At 48.0% G+C, this 23,195-nt stretch overlaps 2 protein-coding genes across 2 annotated transcripts in view; both read left to right on the top strand.

Moving 5' to 3' along the window:
* Positions 1-333: 333 nt before the first annotated feature.
* Positions 334-6,139, top strand: LOC149331969 (uncharacterized). The gene is made up of 5 exons (XM_089555624.1): positions 334-382; positions 1,727-1,859; positions 2,588-2,733; positions 4,020-4,152; positions 5,843-6,139. Exons 1-5 carry the CDS (start codon positions 334-336, stop codon positions 6,087-6,089), a joined length of 708 nt encoding a protein of 235 aa, XP_089411750.1. The 3' UTR covers positions 6,090-6,139.
* Positions 6,140-7,431: 1,292 nt separating this feature from the next.
* Positions 7,432-23,195, top strand: part of LOC149331968 (uncharacterized) — a 28,699-nt gene continuing 12,935 nt past the window's right edge. Inside the window, exon 1 of the mRNA XM_089556958.1 lies at positions 7,432-7,821. Coding sequence (XP_089413084.1) covers positions 7,764-7,821 — 58 coding nt within the window. The 5' untranslated portion in view covers positions 7,432-7,763. The remainder of the gene's footprint in view (positions 7,822-23,195) is intronic.

Genomic DNA, 23,195 nt, shown 5'->3' with positions numbered 1-23,195 from the left:
AGGCATTAAAAGCAGATATAGGTCACGAAGCGACTATTTCCGGCAGCAGTCGCTCTCCTTGGACAGCGGGCACTATCTTCGAAGATACTGTCCTTGCCCAGCGAGATGAGATCTGCGGCAGCGACAAAGCGGCCGCTTCGAGGGCAGCCCGCCCGGCCCTGTTACTTCATCCAAGGTGGTTATTATCCAATCCTGAGCCAGCTTTTCCTACCACTGCTATCCTTGAAAATATCGGCCTGGTTCTTGGGGTGACCTGCCAGGAACCGCATTTCTTGGAGTGACTCAAACGCCTGCGGACCTGTGGGGCAGACGGGCGTCAGAAGACTTGCAGACATGAAGAACATACTCTTCTGCTTACTCGGGATTGGGCTTGTGGGCGTAGGTAAGTGGAAGCCAGCTACAGCACGCATTGCAAACGCGTATTCTCGATTTGGCTAGGATACGCCAAGCGCAGCTTAAAGAGTCAACAGCTGTTTGGTTCTGTTCCTTGTAGTCAAGTCGGGGCAGGCGTCAGAAGACACTTTAGGCTCGCAGGAGCCTTTTTGGTATCTGTTGCTGTTGGTGAGAGGAAAATCCTGTACACAAATTGAAATAGTATAGAAACGAAATAGTTTCCATCTAACTAAGCAGTTAGACAGTTATAGCTGAATTTCCGTGCTCTCCAGTTAGGAGATCGGCAGAAAGTCTAGGAAGGCTTTTCTCGACCGCTCGCTAAATCGAATCTGTAGAAAGCTATTGTAGTTTTAGACCCATGAATGACGCCAGCGTGCGTCCGCAGATTATTTCTTTTCCAAGAATATCCTCAAGCACTTCCTACTTTAGCATGAGTAGTTCGTTAATGAACCAGAACTTGTACTGCCGGCCAGTTCAGCAAAGATGGCCGCTATACCTGCGCCGCAAAAAGAGGACAATAATTCGATCATGTGCATTACTTTTTACACGTATCCTTAGATGTGGCTAAAACTATATGAGGCGTAAGCTGTTATTACAAATCTGTGATGAGCACATCTCGCATCTCAAGACATAGCAACATCGCAACGCATCGCAACTCGTCTCGCATGCGATGTGTTGCACTGAAAAGTGAGACATTTCACTGCTGTGGGCTCCAAACGTCTGTTCATAAAGCCCTTTGCTACCTAAATGGCTGTTCATTGGGTACGATGACCTTGCATGCTGTAAAGTGCATGCTAATTGCTGCAGTCGCTTTCCCTTTGACGCTCCTCTGCCTTCGCCACAAGTGACACAGAAGCCCAAAGGCGACGAATGCGTCAACGATAAATATGGGAGGCGGTGTGAAGGTAGTTTAAGGCTCAGAAGAGGCATAAAGTGAACCACAAGTGTTGACGGACGGAGAAGTCGAATAATTGTGCAGAGTGACGAGGCACATTAGAAAACTTTCGGCAAGAAGGAGACATGGAGATTATGTGGACGTCAAGAAGTACGTCGGGTTGGGAGTGAGACCGAAGAAGTTGCGGTTAATTAGAAGAAATCTTCTGATTAATGCTGACGATGGAACTCACGCAAGTTTTAAGCCATCGTACGGCAAGAAAGCTAAGATTAAAAGAAAGTGAGAGGGACAGAAGGCGAAGAAATTTGTGCCAGTCACCGTTTTGTAGCGTTTTGTGCGCACTGTTACCCTTTTATTTGAAAAGAAGGAAGTCGAAGTGTTGCGGAGGTCTCCGTAAACGACGCGACGGGCTAATCTGCCGCTCTCCCCACACGCCAGCCGTCGCTCAGGTCGTGAGTAAGGGCAAAGGATGCCGAGATTCAGAGGCGGAGAAATGCGACCTGGAGTTCCTCACATTCGGCTTCAGCTCCAAGCTGCCGGAGACGGCCTCCAAGCTGGCTGACCTCTGCAAGTGAGTGGTGGTCTGTCCTCAGTTATTCCTGTTGGCGTCGCCGTCACTATACGCATGCGGTCCACCATTATAGAGTTTTCGTTCCTATACTAAATGCGAAACTCCGAATAAAAATGGGAGCTTGCCCCGTGAAAACTTTCCTGAGGTTTAACAGACGGAAGCGCCACGTATGAGCTGTGCAAAGAACTATTGGTGGCGCCCTGCGACTTAACTTTCCCCACAATTATCGTGCTTTGAGCCACCCTGAGCGTTTTGTTTGAACGCTGCAGGTGGCGCGATAGTCTGGTAACCTAACTTTGCGCTAATTAGAGTGCCGGATTTTGATAAGTGGGTCCTTTGCGGAATCTCGCAACTAGTATGATAGATGAAGTCTGCCTAATACTACGTTACCATCTACATGAAGCCGTTCCAAATTAGAGCCGGGGTTCTCTATACTCAAGCCGTTATCTCTAGACATTGAAACTCCCATGGAACTCCTTGGAATTAGCGACAAACCGCATATATTTGGAGTGTTTAAAACATAGAGACCTCTATTGGCTCTTCGTGGTTTGTGAACAGAATACTATAGCTTTTCCAGATCTCTCTGCAAAAATGATTGTAGTATGTGTTCTCGCTGCGCGAAGTGTATAAGGGCTAAAAGCTCTCCAATGATAGTAATTTAGGCGCCAGCAAAGTTGTAATCTTTCGCATTGCCCCCGTAATGCGGCGACTAATTTCTTGCTCGGCAGGAAACGTACGAAGGCGCTGCAGTGTGCTCTCAACTACACAGACCGATGCCTGATCGGCTTCTACCGAGGAACCGCCTTCACCGCTATCAACACTATGCGTGAGGAGAACGAACGCAGGTGCAACACCACGCACGAGGACCACACCGGTACGTATGCCAACAGAAAAGCAGTTGGGAAAAAAAGGGAAAGGGGGGATGCAGATGAACAAAAGAAGAAGGAGAAAGAAGCGAATAGTAAAAAAAAAAAATGCCGTCCTTGAAACCCGTCATTACATCATGAAGAATATTACTTCCAGGAGGCAAGATTTATGCGATAAATTCACAAATGAACGGTGAAAATGGCTTTACAGCACAACCTGAACACATAATTAAAGGCTGTTAAAAGGGTTAACATGAAAGAAGCGAATATGAAAAAAAATTGCCATCCTTGAAACCTGTCGTAACATCATGAATAATATTAAGTACTACTTCTGGGAGGCAACATTTACGCAATAAGTTGACAATTGAACGGTGAAAATGGGTTCGCAGCCCAGCCTGAACACATAATTAAAGGCTGTTTACACTTCTTATTTGGGACAGGGTTAACAGGAAAGAAGCGAATATTAAAAAAAAATGCCATCTATGAAACCCATCATAACGTCATGAAGAATATTACATCTAAGAGGCAACATTTACGCGATAAATTGACAAATGAACGTTGAAAATGGCTTTGCAGCACAGCCTGAGCGCATAATTAAAGGCTGTTTACAATTTTTGGTTGGGGCAGGGTTAACAGGAAAGAAGCGAATATAAAAAAAATGCGATCTTTGAAACCCAGCGTAACATCATGAAGAATATAACTTCTAGGAGGCAACAATTACGCGATAATTGATGAATGAACGGTGGAAATGGGTTTACATCAGAACCTGAACAAATAATTAAACGCAATTCACACTTTATTTAGGGCAGGTTTAATTGGAGAGAGATGGCAGAGACCTTTGTCCTGCAGTGGGCTTAGTGAAGCTGATGATGATGATGGTTATGACAATGGCTGTTTGTCTGATTGCAGTGTTTACAAAACGTACTGCTCCGCTTTCAGTACTTCAGCAATTTGATTTCGGACGACTAGCAACTAAGTTCGTGCATTATCATGGTGTTCCCAGTTTACAAATTCAACCTATGGAAGGAGTTAGTTTGTTTCGCATTTGGTTCCAGGAGTTTTTTGATAGAACCGCAGTGGGCTGAAGAACAACGCTTTAGTTTTCCATTTACATATTGTGCCCACCGCGTGAGGATATGCTTAGCTTCACTTTAAAAAACGAAATGTTTTTTTCTTTGCAACTGCAAGGAACTTGAGTTCTCAAAGTCATGCAGTGCGTGGGTGGATTTAGTTACGATGAATTTTTCAGAATTGCTGCGCATGATTTTGCAGTGCCCCAAAATCGCTTTTTCAGCGTTCCTGCAACATGCTAAGTGCCTGAACAAGGCTGGGGATGCCATCCACAAATGCATCGTGAACTTCAGGAAGGAGCTCTTCACGACAGCCACCAAGGCTGAGACGAAGCACAGGATTCGTTACGGATGCTGGTGAGAACGGGCTGACCTGCTTGGTTGAAAGTGCGAAGCAAGCTTTGGGGAAAGGACGGGGTTCGAAGGGGCGAAGTTGTGGCCCTTTGCAAGATACGCAGCAGGCAGGAAACGCCTTGGAAATAGAGCATTCTTGGACCATAACTTTTAAATATTGAAAGATTATGGAAATATTGAAGGTAATGGTCTGTTCTTGTGATGCGCAACAAAATATTTCTTTTTTTTTTCATAGCTCGCATTGAGCAGTTATGACTGCCATGGAATACCAATGGAGAACGTTTTTGACGATAGCAAAAACGTTTATAGCAAAACAATGCAAGCCTGCTGATGAGGGCTTTACGGATATATTGACTGTTCTAGTTGAGTCTTACGACATACGAAAAAACTGCGTTCACAGAAAAAAAAAACTCGTTGAAGAACGCGCTTTTCCAGAATTTCTGGGTATGATGACTGTTAGAACTGACAGCACTCTACGAATAAACTAATCAAGAAAATGCCGAGGACAGGAGAAAAGTAAACAAAAGCAAAGGAAAGTGAACAGGACGAGTTCGTTTCCACATAGGTCGCGGTGAACTGAAAGCATTCTACACTGATTTGGGATTCATTCAAGGAAAAGCAGAAGATGGTCGCGACCAGCGGTAGTGTAACTAAAACTGCAACAAGCCAGGATGGTTGTCATGGGTGCAGTGTAACACTTGTGCGGAGCATTCATGGCAGAGTCTTGTCGGCCTCCGGAATCGAAAAGTTTAACAACGTAAGAAACAGGTGATTCTAGGAGAGCGTACAAGATTTTATGTTGGAAACAACGATCGCAGCATATGCTTAGTCATCGTCGTCTACGAGACCTGTGATACCGGCCAAGGGTATACGGTACTCAGCAAACCGGATGAAGTTGCATAAATGAAGTATAAAAGCCACCCTGGCCTGCTAAAACAGAATTATGTTTCGCATACCTTTTGGTAGCCCCGTCCATCTGTCCTGTATAGTCCAGTTTTTGTGCAATTAGATCACAACTGTACGCTACTTGAGCTATGTTCTCGTGCTAAGCCTGCATGAACGCCACACTGGACACGAAAAATGACGAGAAAAAAGCTATTTTGGTTGTGCAACTAATTTAATGGTCGTATGATTGAATGACTGCTCGTCTCTCTGATAGAACGCAGGAGTCTTTAAAGGTGTCGGTGACCCTTGAATAGACTCCTGACACACTCAAGAGGGCAAAGAGGGTGTAAAATTACTCCTGTGACCATGTTCAATAGAAAAACACAACAAAAAATTTCTGTCGTCACAACAAATTTTCTGCAATATTTTTGCTTATAAGCTTGTAATTACAGCGGGAATTTTTGCAGTATAACAGTTTGGTATATTAACTTCAGAAAAGTACTATAGGACTACAGACAACAGAAAAGTGCTACAGAAAACACTACAGCACCACAACAAGATACCACACAACATCAGAAAAATCTCTCGTTACGACAAAACGGCAAATGATTTCGTCATACTTCTGACGAGGTTCTGTCATTTTTTCGAATGGCTAAGACATGTCAGCAGTGTCTTCGTCTACCCCAACGCAAAGGTGGGGTCACACATGCATATGTATGATTCTGTACGCAATCTCAGCGCTTTAGTGATTAACTGACTACTGATCCGTGGCTCTTAACTTTCCATCTATCCCCCTTCTTACGCGCAGCGACTACACCAAGATGTTCCAGTGTCGTGAGAAAAACCTTCGGGACAAGTGTGGTGACCCGGCGGCCATCGTGTTTGCCCGCAACGCCGGAGAGCACATCCTGGGCAACGCGCTCAAGGTCTTCTGCGGTGGATACACGACCGAGTCCAAGTTCTGCAAGGCGCTGCCCAGGCTGCCCAAGCTTCCCTCTGGCACTAAAGTGCCCAAGAGCATCCTGGTCATCCTCAAGACGTTCGCCACCCTCTGAGGACCCTCGACCAATACCCACAGAGAGAGAAAGCGTCATGTCTCATTCCATTGTCATACCCGGCCTTGCCCTTCCTGGTCAAGGAACGTCACGGAACAAGAGAGGAGGGAATACATTGAGTAAAAGCGCGTTTTAACGAATCGAGTTGTCCAGCCCTTACAGAAAAGTTTTAGACAGTCTATAGAGTGTCTATAGACTTCTATCTATAAAGTCTATAGACTGTCTATAGACAAAAGTCTATAGGCTATACAAATGCGATAGACAGTCTATAGACAATCTATAGGTTTATGGCCATACACTTTTAGGAGACTTTTGTTTATATACAGTCTATAGACTATGAATAGACAAAAAACAGTATCTACAGGAAGTCGATAGAGTCAATAAGAAGTCTATAGACTGTCTATAGACCATTTTTATAAGGGAGCTGCATGGAGATGCTTGCATTTATACGCATGTATAACTGTGAAACGAGCACGCTTCTGCAACAAAGCATACAGACTTCATGAACTTCCAGCGTTCCCACTGGGGACAAATTAGCTTGCTTTTTTATTTTCGCCACAAATGCGCAAACAGAGTCAACTAAGGAGCCTACGAACTCTCAGCAACGTTGCTATCATTCGCCTCCTTGAGAATCGCTGCTGTAATGACGCCCTAGAGGCCTTCACTTATCGCCGCAACTACCTTGAACTGTTTTCTCGCATTTCATCGATTACGCAACGCCATCTCGGTCCCGGCTTAAGACACGCGCCTACAAGCTTCCAACTGCGCACATTCAACGTCTTGTCTGCGTCGTATGAGAAGCGCGTCATCTGTGCTGCTTTGCGCTTAACTACGCGCAACTGCGTAGCATTTCCTTGTACGAACGCCAGGGAGCCACGGAAAAGAGACATTCGCATCGCCTTGACCGTTAACCGCTTTGCGTTAGGTTAGTCGACGTGACTCCTCTCAGTAAATTCTCCTCGGCTACCTCTTCCTCTAATGTACTTCTGGGCGGGGTTTTGTAAAGGCGTCCCCATTAAAACACACGGCTACGAGCCGTCACACAACTTTGCCAACTCTTCTTCAGAATGGCCACATAGTGCCAACGATACGAACGCAAATACACAATGTACACGATGATAGAAAGATGATGGTAACTACACAGGATGCAGAGAATCCTGTTTTAAACATTGGAACTCTTTGTGGCTGATCGTTGACAACGCGGCAGAAGAGGAGGGAGGCTAAAGCGACGGGTGGGGTGGAGAGGTGCATCTAGGTCCTGTCCTTGCCGAGTCGTTCGTCGGCCGCCGTAAGCAGAGATCGCGAGACAAGACCCCCTCGCTCGAGGTGCGTCCCTCTTTCGTCTCAGGACTGTTCCGCTCGCTACCCTCCCGACGACGACGCCGTAACGGAGTCAAGGTAACGCTCCCTCCAATCAAGGAAACTATCGCTGGCACGGCGCGCCGTTGAAAAAGCGGCGAACCACGTCGGACGAAGGACGACGCTGGGGGGGTGACGACGACGTGTTGCTTGCTGGTGTGTGGTTGTGGCGGCTAGCTGCTGCTGCTGGTTTTTGGCTTTGGGTATTGCGAGGCCTGTTTCTCCAGGGAAGTTGCTGCGCCACTGTTACGTACGCGGCGGTACGGGTAGAAGCCAAGAAAGGATTTTCTTCGCGGCTTCGCAGAGACGAAGAGGATGCGGTATCTGCTAGCTATACTTGGTTGCGCGGCTTTTAGCCCGCTACTTTGTGCTGGTGAGTGACATTCGTTCTCGATATCTTTTTTTTCGCGCTTCATATATAATAGGTTTACCGTACCGTCGTACGAGAAGCCGCCATTCACGTTCAAGCGGTGCATAGGTAATAGCGGTACACTTATCCCTTCGATCTTGCGCGGCTTATCATTGCGATCACCAGTGGGCGGCCTCTTTCAATGACGGTAATGACGCCACATGCGATCTATCATCACGTGTTTGATCTTTGAGATAACTACCGTATTCCAGACACCTTGCTCGTTCTGCTAAAAAAAACATAGGTATAGATATCAACGCTGTAGCGTTAAAGGCTCGTTACGTAGAAAATCCGGTGTTGGCGTTATTAGCGATAGAAATAGGGTGGCGTAGGGTGGCCCAGGCAGCCAACTCCGGAGAGGCAACCTAGGCAGGCAAACTAGATCACGTGAACTTGTTGGGTCATTACAACCTACCAACGGGATTGTGAGCAAACTAACAACCCTGGCAGGTGGCAGTTAAATTAATTGCTGATCGAGAGAGGTTGCTCGCGAGCAGGAGCAGCTTGGGTCTCACAAGACCCTCCGGTGGCAGTACCTGCCATCGCAGGGCAGGGGCGCATCCCTTAACCGCTGCACCACTGCACCAGGAGTGGTATATGAGGACTCCCAGGGACCTATGAATGTAAAGTTGAGAATGACCAATTCCGCATGTATGGGTATGGACTCAATACAGCTATCGCGTAATATCCTGAAGGTTGAGCTGAAGTGTCCCCTCCAAATTTTTTCTTCATGTCTCAGTAAAGTACTAATGCCTCCTGGCAAAAAAGCAAAGAGAGCAATAAGTTTTTTTTATAAAGGGATAGGGATAAAAGGAATGTTGCTATATATAAATGACGGCATAGCCTGGGGCCGCGAAAGACGGCCTAGGAAAGTGTTACTATTGAATCTGCTTTGGTGGCAAATATGTACGGCAAGCGGTAGACACGAGTGAGTGCGCATGCGCGTTGAGCTTGCGCCACCTGGTGTGAAAAAGAAAAAGTCATTGACCGCCTCTAACGGTCTAAGAGTGCAAAAATGGCGTCTTCAGTGCGAAAACAAAGAAGAAAGGAAATGAAGGCACGATATATTTTGCAATTTGATAAATATTAATCTCTTGATTTGGGGGGTTGTGTTCGAAAGGAAATGCTTCTTAGCGAATTACAGGTTCAGTAATTCAGTATGTAACGCGGAAGCGGAAGTTTTGAAAAGATTTCATTACTTGCCCCTTGTTCTAATATTTTTGCTTTTTCCCGCTTCACCGAAGATTAAATCGAATCAACATCTTCCGGCAGACTTGACCGCTGCAAAATTCAATCTCTGCTCCTTGTATGGTCGCACAGTTGCGCTGAAGGAAGTCCGGAGGGGTCAGACCGGTACAGCTATATATATCTGAATATAAATTATTCTTTAGCAGCAGCGAATTTGGTAGCACGCCATATTTCACTGTCTCCAAGTTCTCCGACAATTTCGAGATAAACAAAGCATAAAGCGCCGTAGTTTCGTTGCCAGGGGCTGGTGAAAATCAAACTGCCGGAAGCAGAAGTGGATGCTTCTTTATAAAGGCCTCCGCTGGATCCAGCACCAACAGTTCGGCAAATAGAGAGGCGGCTCGGCAGCTAGGGCGCTCATCTATACTGAGCTTGAGGACATGGGTTCGATCCTGGCCTCAGTGGCCGCGTTTCAATGGAGGCGAAATGCGAGGTGCCTGCGATGTCAGTGCACGTTAAAGAACGCCAGGTTGTCGAAATTAAGTCGGAGCCCTCCACTGCAGCGTCCCTCATAGCCTATGTATCGCTTTGGAACATTAAACCTCATATGCCGTATGCTTTACAACAGTTATGTACAGAGTCAGTCAAAAGATCCCAGGCCACAGTGTCTGCTTTCGAGCACTACAGTCGAACAGTTACGACACCCACGTAGCCTAAAATCTCTATGGAGGATAGGAGAAGCATCATCTTCAGCTCTGAAAACGTTGGCAGCTTTACTGCCATCATAATTGACAGGATATGCAGCTGAAAAGCCAACCCTGTGGCCTGAGAACTTTTGACCAACGCTGTACGTCCTGAAGCGAAAGGGCGTCTTTTGGGGTTCGCTTGGGACAGATCCATTTTGTGAGCATACAAAGGACATTGTGGCCCACACTAGTTAGGTTTTTGTAGATGACGGTGAATGGTCAGTGGCCCGTCACCTTAGTTAAGCCCACTCCAGGAGAAAGCCCTTTATCACTGACCTCAAATTTCCTATGTCATGCGCCAACAGAAGCTGTCTTACATTTAGAAATTTTCCAGCCTCATCCCTCAACCTGACTGGTACCCGCCACCTTTATTTTCTTTTTGTGTCTGCACTAACTCTCTGATAGATCAACCATTGACTGCTATACGGATTACATGTCGAGCCATTTCCTCTTACCTTCCACCAAAATACAATCAACGGGTGTTTGGTGTGTAATCCGTGCTGTTTTTCTTTTCTCACACTTTTATCACCTGACAATTAGGCAGAGCGAGCCTCAAAGCATCTGAAGCAGTGAAATGAAGTGTTTCTACCTACTTGGCGTGCCAAGTTAATGCTTTTTGCAAGCCGGTTACCCCCCCCCCCCCCCCCCCTTCCTCTTAGCAGCTTTATATAAGCCTAACCTTTTTACCCGCAGTGTCACGAATTCGCGACGTACCGTCTGCACGCCGTGTACTTGTCACTACATGGAGCTTGCGTACAAAGTTAGATGTCAGCATGTTCTCAGTAGTCGGGACCTTGTGATGAAAATCTTTGGCGTCGCTGTATGAGAAGGTAGGTATGTAAAAACTTTACTGATGAACCAAGTAAGGGAAGGAGTTAGGGGAAGTTTGGTTGGCTTGGCTTTTAATCCCGATTGGCGGCCATCAGTCCATGACTTCTGGCGACCTTTTCCGCCAATTCCAGCAGCCTCTTCTGTGAGGCCAACTCTTGAGCTAGAGACCGCAATCTCCCAACCTTCTAGGTCTGTGAGGAAGCTGCACAAAGAATAAGGGGACGCAAATGTGCCACTTTCAGCCAGCGTTCAAGAAATCTTCGTCTCCCACTTTCTGACAGAGAGAGAGAGAGAAAACTTTATTTACAAAGGAATTCGGGGCACGCCCCAGGGTCCCCGCACGACCCCACTGCACTCAAGTGTTTATGTTCCTGAGGTCCATAACACTGGCAGCACGGCCGGTGGCGATGGTCTGCACGGCCGGGTCCTCCGAGTGCAGCAGGGTCTCCCAGTCCTCCCAGGTCTTGAGGTTCTCTAGGTCCCGCGGGGGAGGGTCCGCCGGGCAGAGGGAAAGGATGTGGAGGGAAGAAGCGAAGGGTTCTGGGCATAGGGCGCAAGCAGGAGTGGGGAAGGAGGGATGATAGTGGGTTAGGGTAAGGGGCGAGGGGAGAGTATGTGTTTGTAATCTGCGCCAGAGTGTTGCGTGTCTGTTATCTAGGGAGGGGTGGGGCGGGGGGTAGAGCTGGCGAGAGGCTCTGTATGCCTGGGTCAGCTCACTGAATGAGTGCATGCGATCCTTCGTGAATCCCCGATCCGAGGCCACCTGAGCCCGGTTTAAAGAACCTCGGGCTAAAAGGTTGGCGGCCTCGTTTCCGGGATTCCCGGAGTGCGCAGGCACCCATATCAGCTCCACTTGGCGGGGCGGGGGTGCATCGGGCGAGTCCAGTATGCCAAAAGCAGGGACATGAACTCGGCCTCGAGCAAAATTTAGAATCGCAGTTTTAGAGTCAGTTAAAATATACCGGGCTTCCGTGCGGGTTATAGCAAGTGCAATGGCGGCTTCCTCTGCAGCCTCTGGGGACGTATCTGGAGGGAGAGGTAGTGTGAGGAGGGTGAATGAAGAGGAGTCCACCGCAGCTGCTGTCGCTTCATCACCCGTGCAGGCAGCGTCCACCCATACGGCGTCCGGCTGGGGGCCGTACGCTCGATGGAGTGCCTTCGCACGGGCTCTGCGGCGCTGCTCATGGTGGGACGGGTGCATATTCCTCGGGAGCGGCCTGATGAGAAGCTCGCGGTGAAGGGGTCGTGGGATGGCGAGAAGGGTTGGGTCGTTGGCCGGTATTCTGATTCCCAGGGAGTCGAGGATATACCGACCTGTGGAGGTTTTTGTGAGCCTGATGTATTGGGCCTGTCGGTGGGCCTCCACCAGTTCCCCGATCGTATTGTGGAGGCCCAGGCCTAGTAATCTGTCTGTAGGTGTGTTGAGGGGAATGTGAAGTGCTACCTTGAATGCCTTGCGAATCAAAGCATCCAAAGCGTTTATGTCATGTTTGGATAGTTGTAAGTATGGGGTAGTGTACAGTACACGGCTGAGGACAAAGGCATGAATGAGGCGACATAGGTCGCGCTCCTTCATGCCTCTATGATGTCCCGAAACCCTGCGGATGAGGTGCGATATCGCGCCTGCAACCTGCTTGAGTTTCTTGAGGGTAGTGGTGTTTTTGCCATCGTTCTGGATGTGCAAGCCCAATACACGGAGGGTGCCAACCTCGGGTACCGGGTAACCATTCAGTTCAATGGCAATGGGGGAGCGGGGACAGCGGTGGTTCTTAGGCCGGATGAGGAGCAGTTCGGACTTCTCTGGGGAGCAAGACAGTCCGATGGTCCGTGCGTAATTTTGGGTGAGGGTGGCTGCTTCCTGTAAGGTGTTCTCTATGTCGCCGTCACTGCCGTGGGTGGTCCACAGGGTGATATCGTCGGCATAAAGAGTGTGCTTGAGGTGGGGAATAGTTGCCAATTTCCGGGCGAGGGGTATGAGGGTTATGTTAAAGAGAAAGGGGGAAAGGACGGACCTTCTGACATCTTTTGCGGGAAAAATAGGAAGAATTCTCTTCGATAAAGAATAGACTACTCTTCCTGAGCCTTCGAGTTAGTTCTAGCCCTTCGCGCTATTTTTTGACACCATCATTGTCCATTGTTTCGAATTCGTGACATACTGATTTCTGAAATTTTAGCGGCGCAAATAAATTGGTAATATTCGCTTTTAATGAGGCAACATTAGCTAGCATAGTGTGGTGGGGGGTGATTTTATTCTTTTATTCCTTCATAATTTCGGCACCAATGGGCTAAAGCTGGGTGGTGGTATTCTTAATTGTCAACCTGAGGCGCTACCTGAACGTAAATAGGTAATGCTGACGTCCATTTCATGCTGTTTTAGGTGCTAGAACTCATGCGGTTCTTCGCCACCCTAATTTCTTGAGTCGCAGGTTAGTTAAAGCTAATAACTAGAACACAATGCCGCGAGAGTACAACCACTGAAAAGTTGACGTCCTGGCTGTTGACGGTACAGATGAAAATGGCAGTGACAGGATAGCGCGAAAAGGGCTAACTAAATTCAGTGCTTCAAAGTTATGAAATAACCTATTGTTTAATATCAAACTAAACAGACTTCTTCCGCTACTCTGATGCCAGCATAAGCCCCGAGAAAAGACTTCAAAGGTTGGAGCGGGTAGCAGGAACCGCCGCTGTTCGTCTAGACTTCAGAAGCGCCGAAATATATTGCTTCCTTTATCTCATAATTTTCCTGTCGCACTTTTATATCTGTTCATTTCAGCTTTTGCGTTTGCCTCTCCGATTTTATTAGCAAGCACCACCACAGTTGTCAACCATTTCGGCATTCGTACCTTATTCACAGTTTACTGCCCACAGGCGTCGCTACAGTCACCTAACCTCCGAGTTTTGGCCCAGTCAGAATACGTACCGCAGTTCAATAATCGGTTGGTCCTGTGGGGAGTTTCGCAACTGCTATGATCAGTGAGCTCTGCTGGTATCAGCAGGTTTGATTGTGCATGCGTGTTCTACAGAAGACAGAAAAGTACCACGGTCCAGCGCGTGTCCTGGAGTTAACGCTGCAAGAGTGTCAATACGCGACCTCTGTCGGCGGGGACAAAACCTCAGCGGCTGGACGGAAATGAGCGAAACGAACGGTATAAGAGTGCGTCACGCTCCGAAAGCTGGACTTAATAAACGAGGCTCACTTTCGTCCGTTCAGATCTTTCGAAACACACAGCGCATGCAAGACGGGAGATGGGGGTCGCGCCGTCGTAACGGGAGGGGCAGGGCCACTTAGGCTGCCTAACTGGGCGGAACCGTCTTGCCCCTGGACGGCTCAGTGTGGCGGGGGACGCTCGTGATTTCGTTTGCTCCTTGAACCGCTGTCCGAGTGGCGTCTCAATTATAGGTCACTCATTCATCGCGGGACCACACAACTGCTCTTTAGGGGCAACACTTCAGTGAGCAAGGTTAACTTGTGTCGAAAGACAGCACGCCAATGCGAGCACTGCACCGTGATAGCTGAAGAAAAGAGGCACAGAGAAAAGAAGCTAAATAACGAAGTACTGACCTGAATTCAAAAAATTAGGATTTAGAACAGATCAAAAGTGCAACAACAACAACAACGACAACAACAAAAAACGGAGGGGACACCTATGCCCCGCCTTAAGGGTGTAGGGCGATAGCTTTAATGGCTTAACGCCCATATATGCGGAATTGTAATTCTCGACTTTACATTCATAGATCACTCGGAGCACTAGTACCAATCGTGGCACAGTGGTGCAGCGGATAAGCAATGCGCCACTGCCCTGTGATGACAGATGCTGCCCCCGGTAGGGCTTGTGAGACCTCGGTTGTTCTTCCCGAACAAACCTCTCGCGACTAATCATTAATTTAAATATGACAGAAGCCAACAGCCACAGAAACCAAGGGGCACAGGGGATTTTTTTATTAATTTATTTATTTTGTGCTGTTGTTCGATTTAGAATATTACCGAATATGTTATCGCTTAAAGGTAATTGATTAGAAAAGCAGAAGAAAAAACAACCACATGCCGCCGGTGGGATCCGAACCCACGACCTCCGAATTACGCGTCCGGTGCTCTACCTCTGAGCTACGGCGACGGCTGTCAAACCTTCTGCTTTCGGGGGGTATTTATATTTACAAGTAACCTAACCTTGAGAGTGTTCATCAGCGCCACCCACGTTCATAAGCGGCGGACGTAGAACGTCCTGATTTACCGCAGGTGTGACGTAGAACGTCGTCGAACGGAGAGGGTGGAAGCTGTGTGAGAACCCTCTTATGCTTCCTATGGCATCAAGGCTGCCAGAATCGAGGCCCTCGCTAAGCAATTAAGCAAACAAGGAAGGGGAATGAGGGGCTCGTTGCAAATATGACAGAAGCCAACAGCCACAGAAACCAAGGGGCACAGGGGATTTTTAAGCATGAAATGCTTTTAGCCCCCGTTGTCGGCAGTGTGGTGACGTCACGCCGAGACCGAGAGCCATCATCCGGGCACTGAAATCCACTCATCCGGGCACTGAAATCCAGTCATCCGGGCATTGAAATCCAGTCATCCGGGCACTGAAATCCAGTCATCCGGGCACTGAAATCCAGTCATCCGGGCACTGAATTCCAGTCATCCGGGCACTGAAATCCACTCATCCGGGCACTGAATTCCAGTCATCCGGGCTCTGAAACGAGAACATCCGGGCACCGTACGAGACTTAACGAGATTTAACGAGACTCTCTAAGCCCTCCTACGCGACCGGCATGCGAGCGCCGGTTGGTCTCCAAACGAGACAAAAAATAACTGCTGCCAGTGCCTTCTCAATGTTTATCAAGATATCTGTGGAGCTGTGGGTTTGATAATGCACGGAATTGTAATTTCCGATTTCAATAATGCGTGCAAAAAGCACATAAATGCCACGTTACACTTCGTTGTCATACGTGATCTCTTAGGGGCTTCGCGCATCGAAGCAAAACCGCGCAGGCACACAGGGGCCCGGGGGAGAAGCGCTGCGTTCAAAGGGCAAGGCATCGCGCCGAACGGGTGGTGGCGTTCCTCTCTTCCTTTACGGTGCGGTTCGGGTGTCCACCGAGATGGCAGAGAATTACTGCGCGATTTCCTTTCCTCAAAAAACCTTGCGTTCAAATGGCAAGGCATCGCGCTGAACGGGTGGTGGCGTTCCTCCCTTCCTGTACGGTGCGGTTCGGGTGTCCACCGAGATGACATTAGGCCCGTAAACATTTCATGCTTACTCTACTCTCGGTTACGGGAGAGGCAGGGATTTTTAGGTAGTCAGTTCTCGTTGTGCCTTTTTTTTATTAATTTATTTATTTTGTGCTGTTGTTCGATTTAGAATATTACTGAATATGTTATCGCTTAAAGGTAATTGATTAGAAAAGCAGAAGAAAAAACAACCACATGCCGCCGGTGGGATCCGAACCCCCGACCACACGCTACTGTGGGCCCTTTGCTCAGAATGCGGTGGGCAGGAACGGTAGGCAGCACATTGTGATGTCATCGCTGGTCACGTCTGGGGATTTCTCTGGGGATTTTTCACCCATACCGTCGCTGCCGCCGGCAATGACGAGGCTAGGTTTTCAGCTTTACGGGACCCTTAACGATGCCGCGCCCTTTTTTTCTGTGCATACCCTGAACCCTGAGCCGGACACACGTTTCCGGATCTCGTGTTCGTGCTCGTTTTCTTGTTTGTAAAAAGCAAGCATGTAATTACTGCAGGATCTCTGCTGCTACTCTCCTTCTGCGCGCTGTATCCAACCCTTGTAGACACAGTGGGTTATGAGGAAGACAGTAGTGAGTGATATTTTCCTGAGGACTAAAGCCAGCCCTGGGCAGTATGCATTCCACCTCCCCCATCTCCACTGCCTCTACTGAGCCGTGCTTTGCTGCGATCTAGTCCAATGAAGACAAAGTAACACTGCTAAAGCGGCTGAATGAACCTCAACGGCACGCATGTGCTGCTATACTCGGGGAGCTATTCTAACGAACTTCGATGTGGTAAACTGTTTCTCTGTTTTCTAAGCTGCCAGTACGGCTGCAGTGACGAGGATACGCGGAATGCGCAGTCTTTTTCAAAAGTATACAGTCCTAGGAATCTGCTTCTGAGCCCTGCAGTGCGGTTCCTCTTGCATACTCAGGGACCTTAATCTCATGTAGGCAGAAGGAATTCAAGTCCTCAATCCTCCCAAGCTTAGGAGTATGATTGGTTTAGTTTATTGGGGTTTAACGTCCCAAAGCGACTCAGGCTATGAGGGAGGCCGCAGTGAAGGGCTCCGGAAATTTAGACGACCTGAGGTTCTTTAACGTGCACTGTGACATCGCACAGCGCACGGGTCTCAAAAATTTCGCCTACATCAAAATTCGGCCGCTGCGGCCGGAATCAAACACGAGTCTTTCGGGCCAGCAGCCGAGCGCCGTAACCACTTAGCCACCGCGGCAGCTAGCTTAGGAGTATGAATTGTGCTTGGGAGGCCTGCTACAAGGCTTGGTAGCAAACCCCTTGGGCTGTATATTTTTGACAAAGACTGTACATGCTTCGCGGTGCGTATATTCCATTTTGTTGTGTACGCTGGCCGATCTTAGGTTTTTTTTTCACTTCAAAAGATGACTTCAAAAAACAAACAAAAACGAAAGTCACATTGTCGCAATGCATACGCGCCCAACGAAATTAGTCTTTTTACCGTAGCTGTATCGTGGTCGTGCCCAGTGCAATTCAGCCGACCAGACACCACAATGTGTCGTCATAACTCTGTTGTTATACAGGACAACACATTTCGTTATTCTGCGGAATAACCATTTTGTTATGCGCGAAACCCTATGGTTCTGCCAACTAACGCTCACTTCATATTACTAGGTAGGTGTAAAGTGGCGATTTGCATGAAATGGGGTTCATGTTTCGCAACACGATGAAGAATAACAGTCATAAAACACGTAGACGTGCTCGTGTAACTCAAAGGAACTGGTTTGAGATAACGACATTCAGCAACAGTGCAGTTCATGACTGCGGAGATTCGTTTGCAAACATGTGAACTCTCTCATGCTCTCCTACATTCCTCGTTTCATAGTCCTCCAATGCTTTTATGGTCATGAAACCTCTCCCTAACTCTATGGGGGAGCTTCATACGTTGACCGCGCGCCTTCCATGAGGTGGCGCTAAGAGTCGTGTGGGGACTATGCTCGTTTCTAACCTTCCTTACATTAACCGGTGATGACTGGTTCACTGCGAACTCTATCGGCACAACTTGTCCTGCCCAACGACATGTCGTGCCTTGCGGGCAGCCAATATACCAGGCGTTTCAGAGAAGACTAAGCAATTTTCAAAAAAAGGATTTTTGGGGTATAAACATGTCCTTTGCATCATAGTATTGCCAGTATTGGTGGACACTGGAAAGCCGGTGAATTGTTTTAAGTAGTAAGATTTTTAAATAATTTCTGATAATTAACTTTCTAGCTATCACAGCTAGGCGAACGGTTGCAATTAGAGATTTGTCGCTGGTTGTTAGTAATAGCCATATCAGTTTTTAGAATTTCGAAAACACGATTATCCTCGGCGCTATGGCTCGACAAAATTTGGCTACATCGTGCCAAAACACACGTGCTTTCGAAAAGCATGCAGGCAAAGCAACCTTTCCAGTGCACGTAACTAGTCAAAAAAGCCAAATTTTGTCGAGCCACAGCGCCAAGGGTAATCGCGTTTTCGAAATTGTAAAAACTAATATGGCTATTACTAACGTCCTAATCTACAAATCTATAATTGCAGCTAAATGCGTAACTCTAATAGTTAAAAAGTTAATTATTAAAAATTAGTTAACCAGCATACTACTTATGACGATTCACCGGTTTTTTGGCTCCCGCCACCACTGGTAATACTATGCTGAAAAAGCCATTATTTCACCTCAAAAACCTGTTTTTGAGAATTACGTAGTCTTCCCTGAAACACCTGGCATAAAGTGAGTGGCCCATAAAATTCTTTCTCTGTTGTAGGCAGAAAACTTCACATTTCAAAATTTAGGCTTTAAATGGAGAGTGCCCACGAAAAGTTTGTAGTCTGTAGTCGTCTAGATTATTTTTTTTTAGGAAATGGCAGGCGCATTAAACGTACACAGAGGAAAACTCTATCATTTTTTTAGCAAGTTCCGTTAGTTGAGCATCTCGTGGCTTTGTTGTCGTTTGTCCGGAAGCGAAAGATGCATTTATTGCTACGAAATTTGGACTTAAGTTGACAAACTTTTTCTCGCCGCTCTGATTCAAACTCGGGACTCTCTGATGACGAAATAGCCGAAAAGTGACGCAAACTGGCGCAAACGGGGACTCCGTGATTGCTGGTGGAGAGCGGTGCAGCCCAGGAGCAGCCGAAATGAAAACTATCACTAGCGGCTTCAAAACACACATTATATACTTCAATATTGATCAAACGCGTAACCTTCATGCCCGTCTGTCAGCCTCAGAGATATGCGTAGTTTTTCAGCTATTTCGTCATTACATTTACACTTGAGAGATTCGCCTGTGGCGGCGATAACTGTATTGATGCAAAAGCACTACTAGTCCCATTACAAGAAAAGCCGGCGGCGTGTGTGTTTGTACTCGCAGATGGTACAGAGGAAAAATTCAGAGGGCACTCTGACTGCCTCTGTGGCACTGGTGACGTCACGAATGGATGACGTCACACAAAATTAACGTCTTGTTACTAAGTGACGACACATTACTAATTAATGGATAATTACTGATGAATGACTGAATACTAATTATCTGTTAATTAATGACGCTTAAGCTTCGCCTTTAGGAGTGGAACGCGACAGCGTGTTGTAGTGCTGCCAGGGAGTCCATGGAACGCCACCACCCGTTCGGCGCGATGCCTTGCCCTTTGAACGCCACGCTTTCTGAGGAAAGGAAATGGCGCAGTAATTCTCTGTCACCTCGGTGGTCACCCGAACAGCACCGTAGATGAAGGGAGGAAGTGGGAGTGAAAGAAGATAGATAAAGAGGAGCCGTAATGAAGAAAATGAAAATTGTATTTGAGGAAAGGAAATTACGCAGCAACTGTCTCACATATCTCGGTGGACACTCGCAAAAGCGTGACACTGCTGACAAGCTTCTGCTGACAACCTCCTGTCGACAACAATGAGGCATTAAAGGCTTTCGCCTTAATAAGACAGGAACCTACTATTCTGTCGTACGGTTTATGGTTTATTGGGGTTTAGCGTCCCAAAGCGACTGAGGCTATGAGGGAGGCCGTAGTGAAGGACTCCGGAAATTTCGACCACCTGGGGTTCTTTCACGCGCACTGACATCTCACAGTACACGGGCCTCTAGAATTTCGCCTCCAACGAAATTCAGCCACCGCGGCCGGGATCGAACCCGCGTCTTTCGGGCCAGCAGCCGAGCGCCGTAACCACTGAGCCACCGCGGTGGGGTATTCGGTCGTACGATTCGAACTCTAATGCATGTGAAAACATTACGCGTAAGAAATGCGCCCGGGGGCACTAATGCTTCCGCACTTCCAAGCTTAAGCAGTAAAGAGTCCCTCTCGAATTTTTTTTATTAGTTCTCGCTCCTTTCCACCTTGCACGAGCTTTGTCTTTTTTTTTTTTTTGTGAGAGTGGTCTTTTCGTGGTTTTCAGCTGGTATTCACCGACACAAGTCGCGGCGGCGGCGTTTCAGTGGAGGCGAGACGCAAATGCTCCCGTGTGCTGTGCGATGTCAGTGCACGTTAACGATCCCCAGGCGGTCATATTCCGGAGCCCTCCACTACGGCACTTCTTTGTTTCTTCTTTCACTCCAACCTTCCTCCCATTCTTTACAGCGCGGTTCAGGTGTCCGCCGAGATATGTGAGACAGATACTGCGCCAATTCCTTTCCTCAAAACCAATTTTAACACGAGAGCGTTAAGGGCCCCGCGTCGCAGAAAAGCCGGTGTCGTCGCCGGCGGCATTGTCCGTAAGCGAAAAATACCGGCAGCATTAATAAATAAAACCGAGTAGGAAATTGGTCGAGTTCGGGAATCGAACCGGGGCCTCCGGAGTGTGAAACGAGCACGCTAACCACTCCGCCAAGCCAGCTCGATGGTTTGGAATGAACAAAGGTGCGTCTAGTGAATACGGTGTCCTTGTTCACTCCCACTTTCCTCCCTTCCCGTACTGCGCGGTTCAGGTGCCTACCGAGGTATGCGAGACCAATAATTTCCTTTCCTGAAAAACCAATTTACCCACGAGCAAGGCATACAGCCGAGCGAGAGAGAAATATTTGAAGATGAATTCGGGCCACGCCCCAGGGTCCCCGCACGACTCCACTGCACTCGTGTTTATGTTCCTAAGGTCCCTAACACTGGCAGCCCGGCCGGTGGCGATGGTCTGCACGGCCGGGTCCTCCGAGCGCAGCAGAGTCTCCCAGTCCTCCCAGGTCATAGCGTTTTGTGGACTCCCTGGCTGCGTTGCAAGACGCTGTCGCGTTCCACTCTTAGAGGCGAAGCTGGAGCGTTTCGAGGAATTTTTTTTTCCCATTTACCGTGTGTCCCTTTGACTGTCTCATCGTACACACCTAGACTGCGCCGTGAAGGATGGAAAATAAAAGCGAAACACGGCAAGAAGAGCCGCAGTGGGTGGCTTCGTCCCACAGACACCGCCATCATGGAAGACTTCTGGTGATAATCGCTCCTCCCGCCCTCTCTCTGTGGCCTTCTGTGCTACAGCACGCGTTTAAGTGAACTTGATACACAGTGAGATTTAGCATAAACAGCTAATTTATTTTAAATAGTCCTCAAGAGATAGCCTTTAAGAACGCTCCATTCTGCAGTACAACTGAGGCTTTCTTTTGACACTGTCGCCGCAAATGATTTTCGCTCAAATGCTGTGTTGTGTTTGTATTTTTTTTACCACTGTTAAACTTCGAAAAATCTGCGTGTGTGTGTGCGTGTGTGTGTGTGTGTGTGTGTGTGTGTGCGCGCGCGTGTGCGTGTGTTATGAGCGTGCCTGTAGGAAACGGAGGAGGAGAAACTTAATGCAAGTATTAAAGCTCAATATTGAAATATCGAAACGAGATATTGAAGCCCATATGGCGTCCGGTTCGGAGCAGTAATATCAATGCAGTGCTTTAGCGCGAATCCGCCGCGGTGGCTCAGCGGTTGGGGTGCTCGGCTGCTGGCCGGAGTTCACGGGTACGAACTCGGCCGCGGCAGCCGCGTTTCGGTGGAGGCGGAACGTAAAAGGCGTCCCGGTGCTGCGCGATGTCAGTACTCGTTAAAGAGCCCTAGGTGGTCGAAATTATTCCGGAGGCCTCCATTGCGGCACCTCTTTCTTCTTTCACTCCCACCTCCCTCCCTTCCTTACGGCGTTGTTCAGGAGTACACCCAGATGTGAGACAATTACTGCGTAATTTCCTTCCGTCAAAAACCAATTTTCATTTTATTGCGAAAGCAATACTACGCTCATGAACGGCCTTTCGCGTAGCGGCGGGCGGTAGCCACGTTTGACCTTTACAATGACCTGTGACGTCATGCCATACCTAGTGACGTCATAGCGTGGCCTCATACCAGGCTAACTGGGATACCAAGTCGAGTCGTCGTGCAGCGGCGGCCGGTAGCCACGCGTGAGATTTAGAATGACCTATTACGTCATGCCATGTCTAGTGACGTCATAGCGTGAAGTCATACCAGGGTGAGAGATGGGCTACCAAGTCGAGTCGTCGCGCAGCGGCGGCCGGTAGGTGGTGTAAAACATTTATTTATACTATATACAAGAGCGGTATTGCTTGGACCGTGCCTGAAGGGCCCGGCCCTCACAATCACTAGGAGGGATCCCTAGTCCGGTAGCCACGCGTGACCTGTAGACCCGGCGCACTGCGTTCCTTCTTTAGACGCGGCGCGCTGCGTCCCGTTAGAGGCGCTCCGCTCGCTTTCGCAACCTCCAGGCTTAACCAAAGCTAGGCCCCCGCCAATTTTTTTTTTTAGCGCGAGCTCTACGGTGATGACCGTGGTGTTCTAAGTGCAAACCACTAACCACTAACCACTAATCATAACCAACAATTCTGGACAAAAGCATTTTTGAGCGGGAAACCTTTACGCAAGCAATTTTTTCATATAATGTAAGACTTCAGTATAACATAGAATATATCCACAGATCACCGCACGGCAGTCTTGTGTTTTTTTTTATTAATGTTTTTGCTGTCGTCAAAAGCGTTCCCATTGGTTTTCTATGGCAGTCTTAACTGCTCGATGCGATCGACGGAAACACGTTAAAAGAAAGATTTTGCTACATATCAGAAGGATGAGTACTACCTTCAGTATTTCGTTTACAGCTAGAGTCTTACAATTTTCGAATTTTCAGAAATTTTTTACGAGAATGTTGGAACGTTCGCGTGGTGGGCAACGTGCTCAGCTTCCGTCGCGGGTTTCGTTGTTTGAAGGGTTTGTGTGGACTTAGTGATATCGCAAGCGTATATAAGGGGAGGGCAAAGTCCCTGTTTGGAGCCGCCTCCATAGTATAGTGTCTGATGGTAATTGTCGAGGGAGGGATGGGGTGGGGGGTAGAGCCGACGCTCGGCTTTGCAGGCCTGCGTCA

Source organism: Amblyomma mixtum, chromosome 8 (assembly GCF_055824585.1).
Source record: "Amblyomma mixtum isolate Tamu chromosome 8, ASM5582458v1, whole genome shotgun sequence".
Lineage (NCBI taxonomy): Eukaryota > Metazoa > Arthropoda > Arachnida > Ixodida > Ixodidae > Amblyomma > Amblyomma mixtum.
Note: the sequence above shows the minus strand (reverse complement) of the source record. Positions and strands in the feature narration are given on the sequence as shown.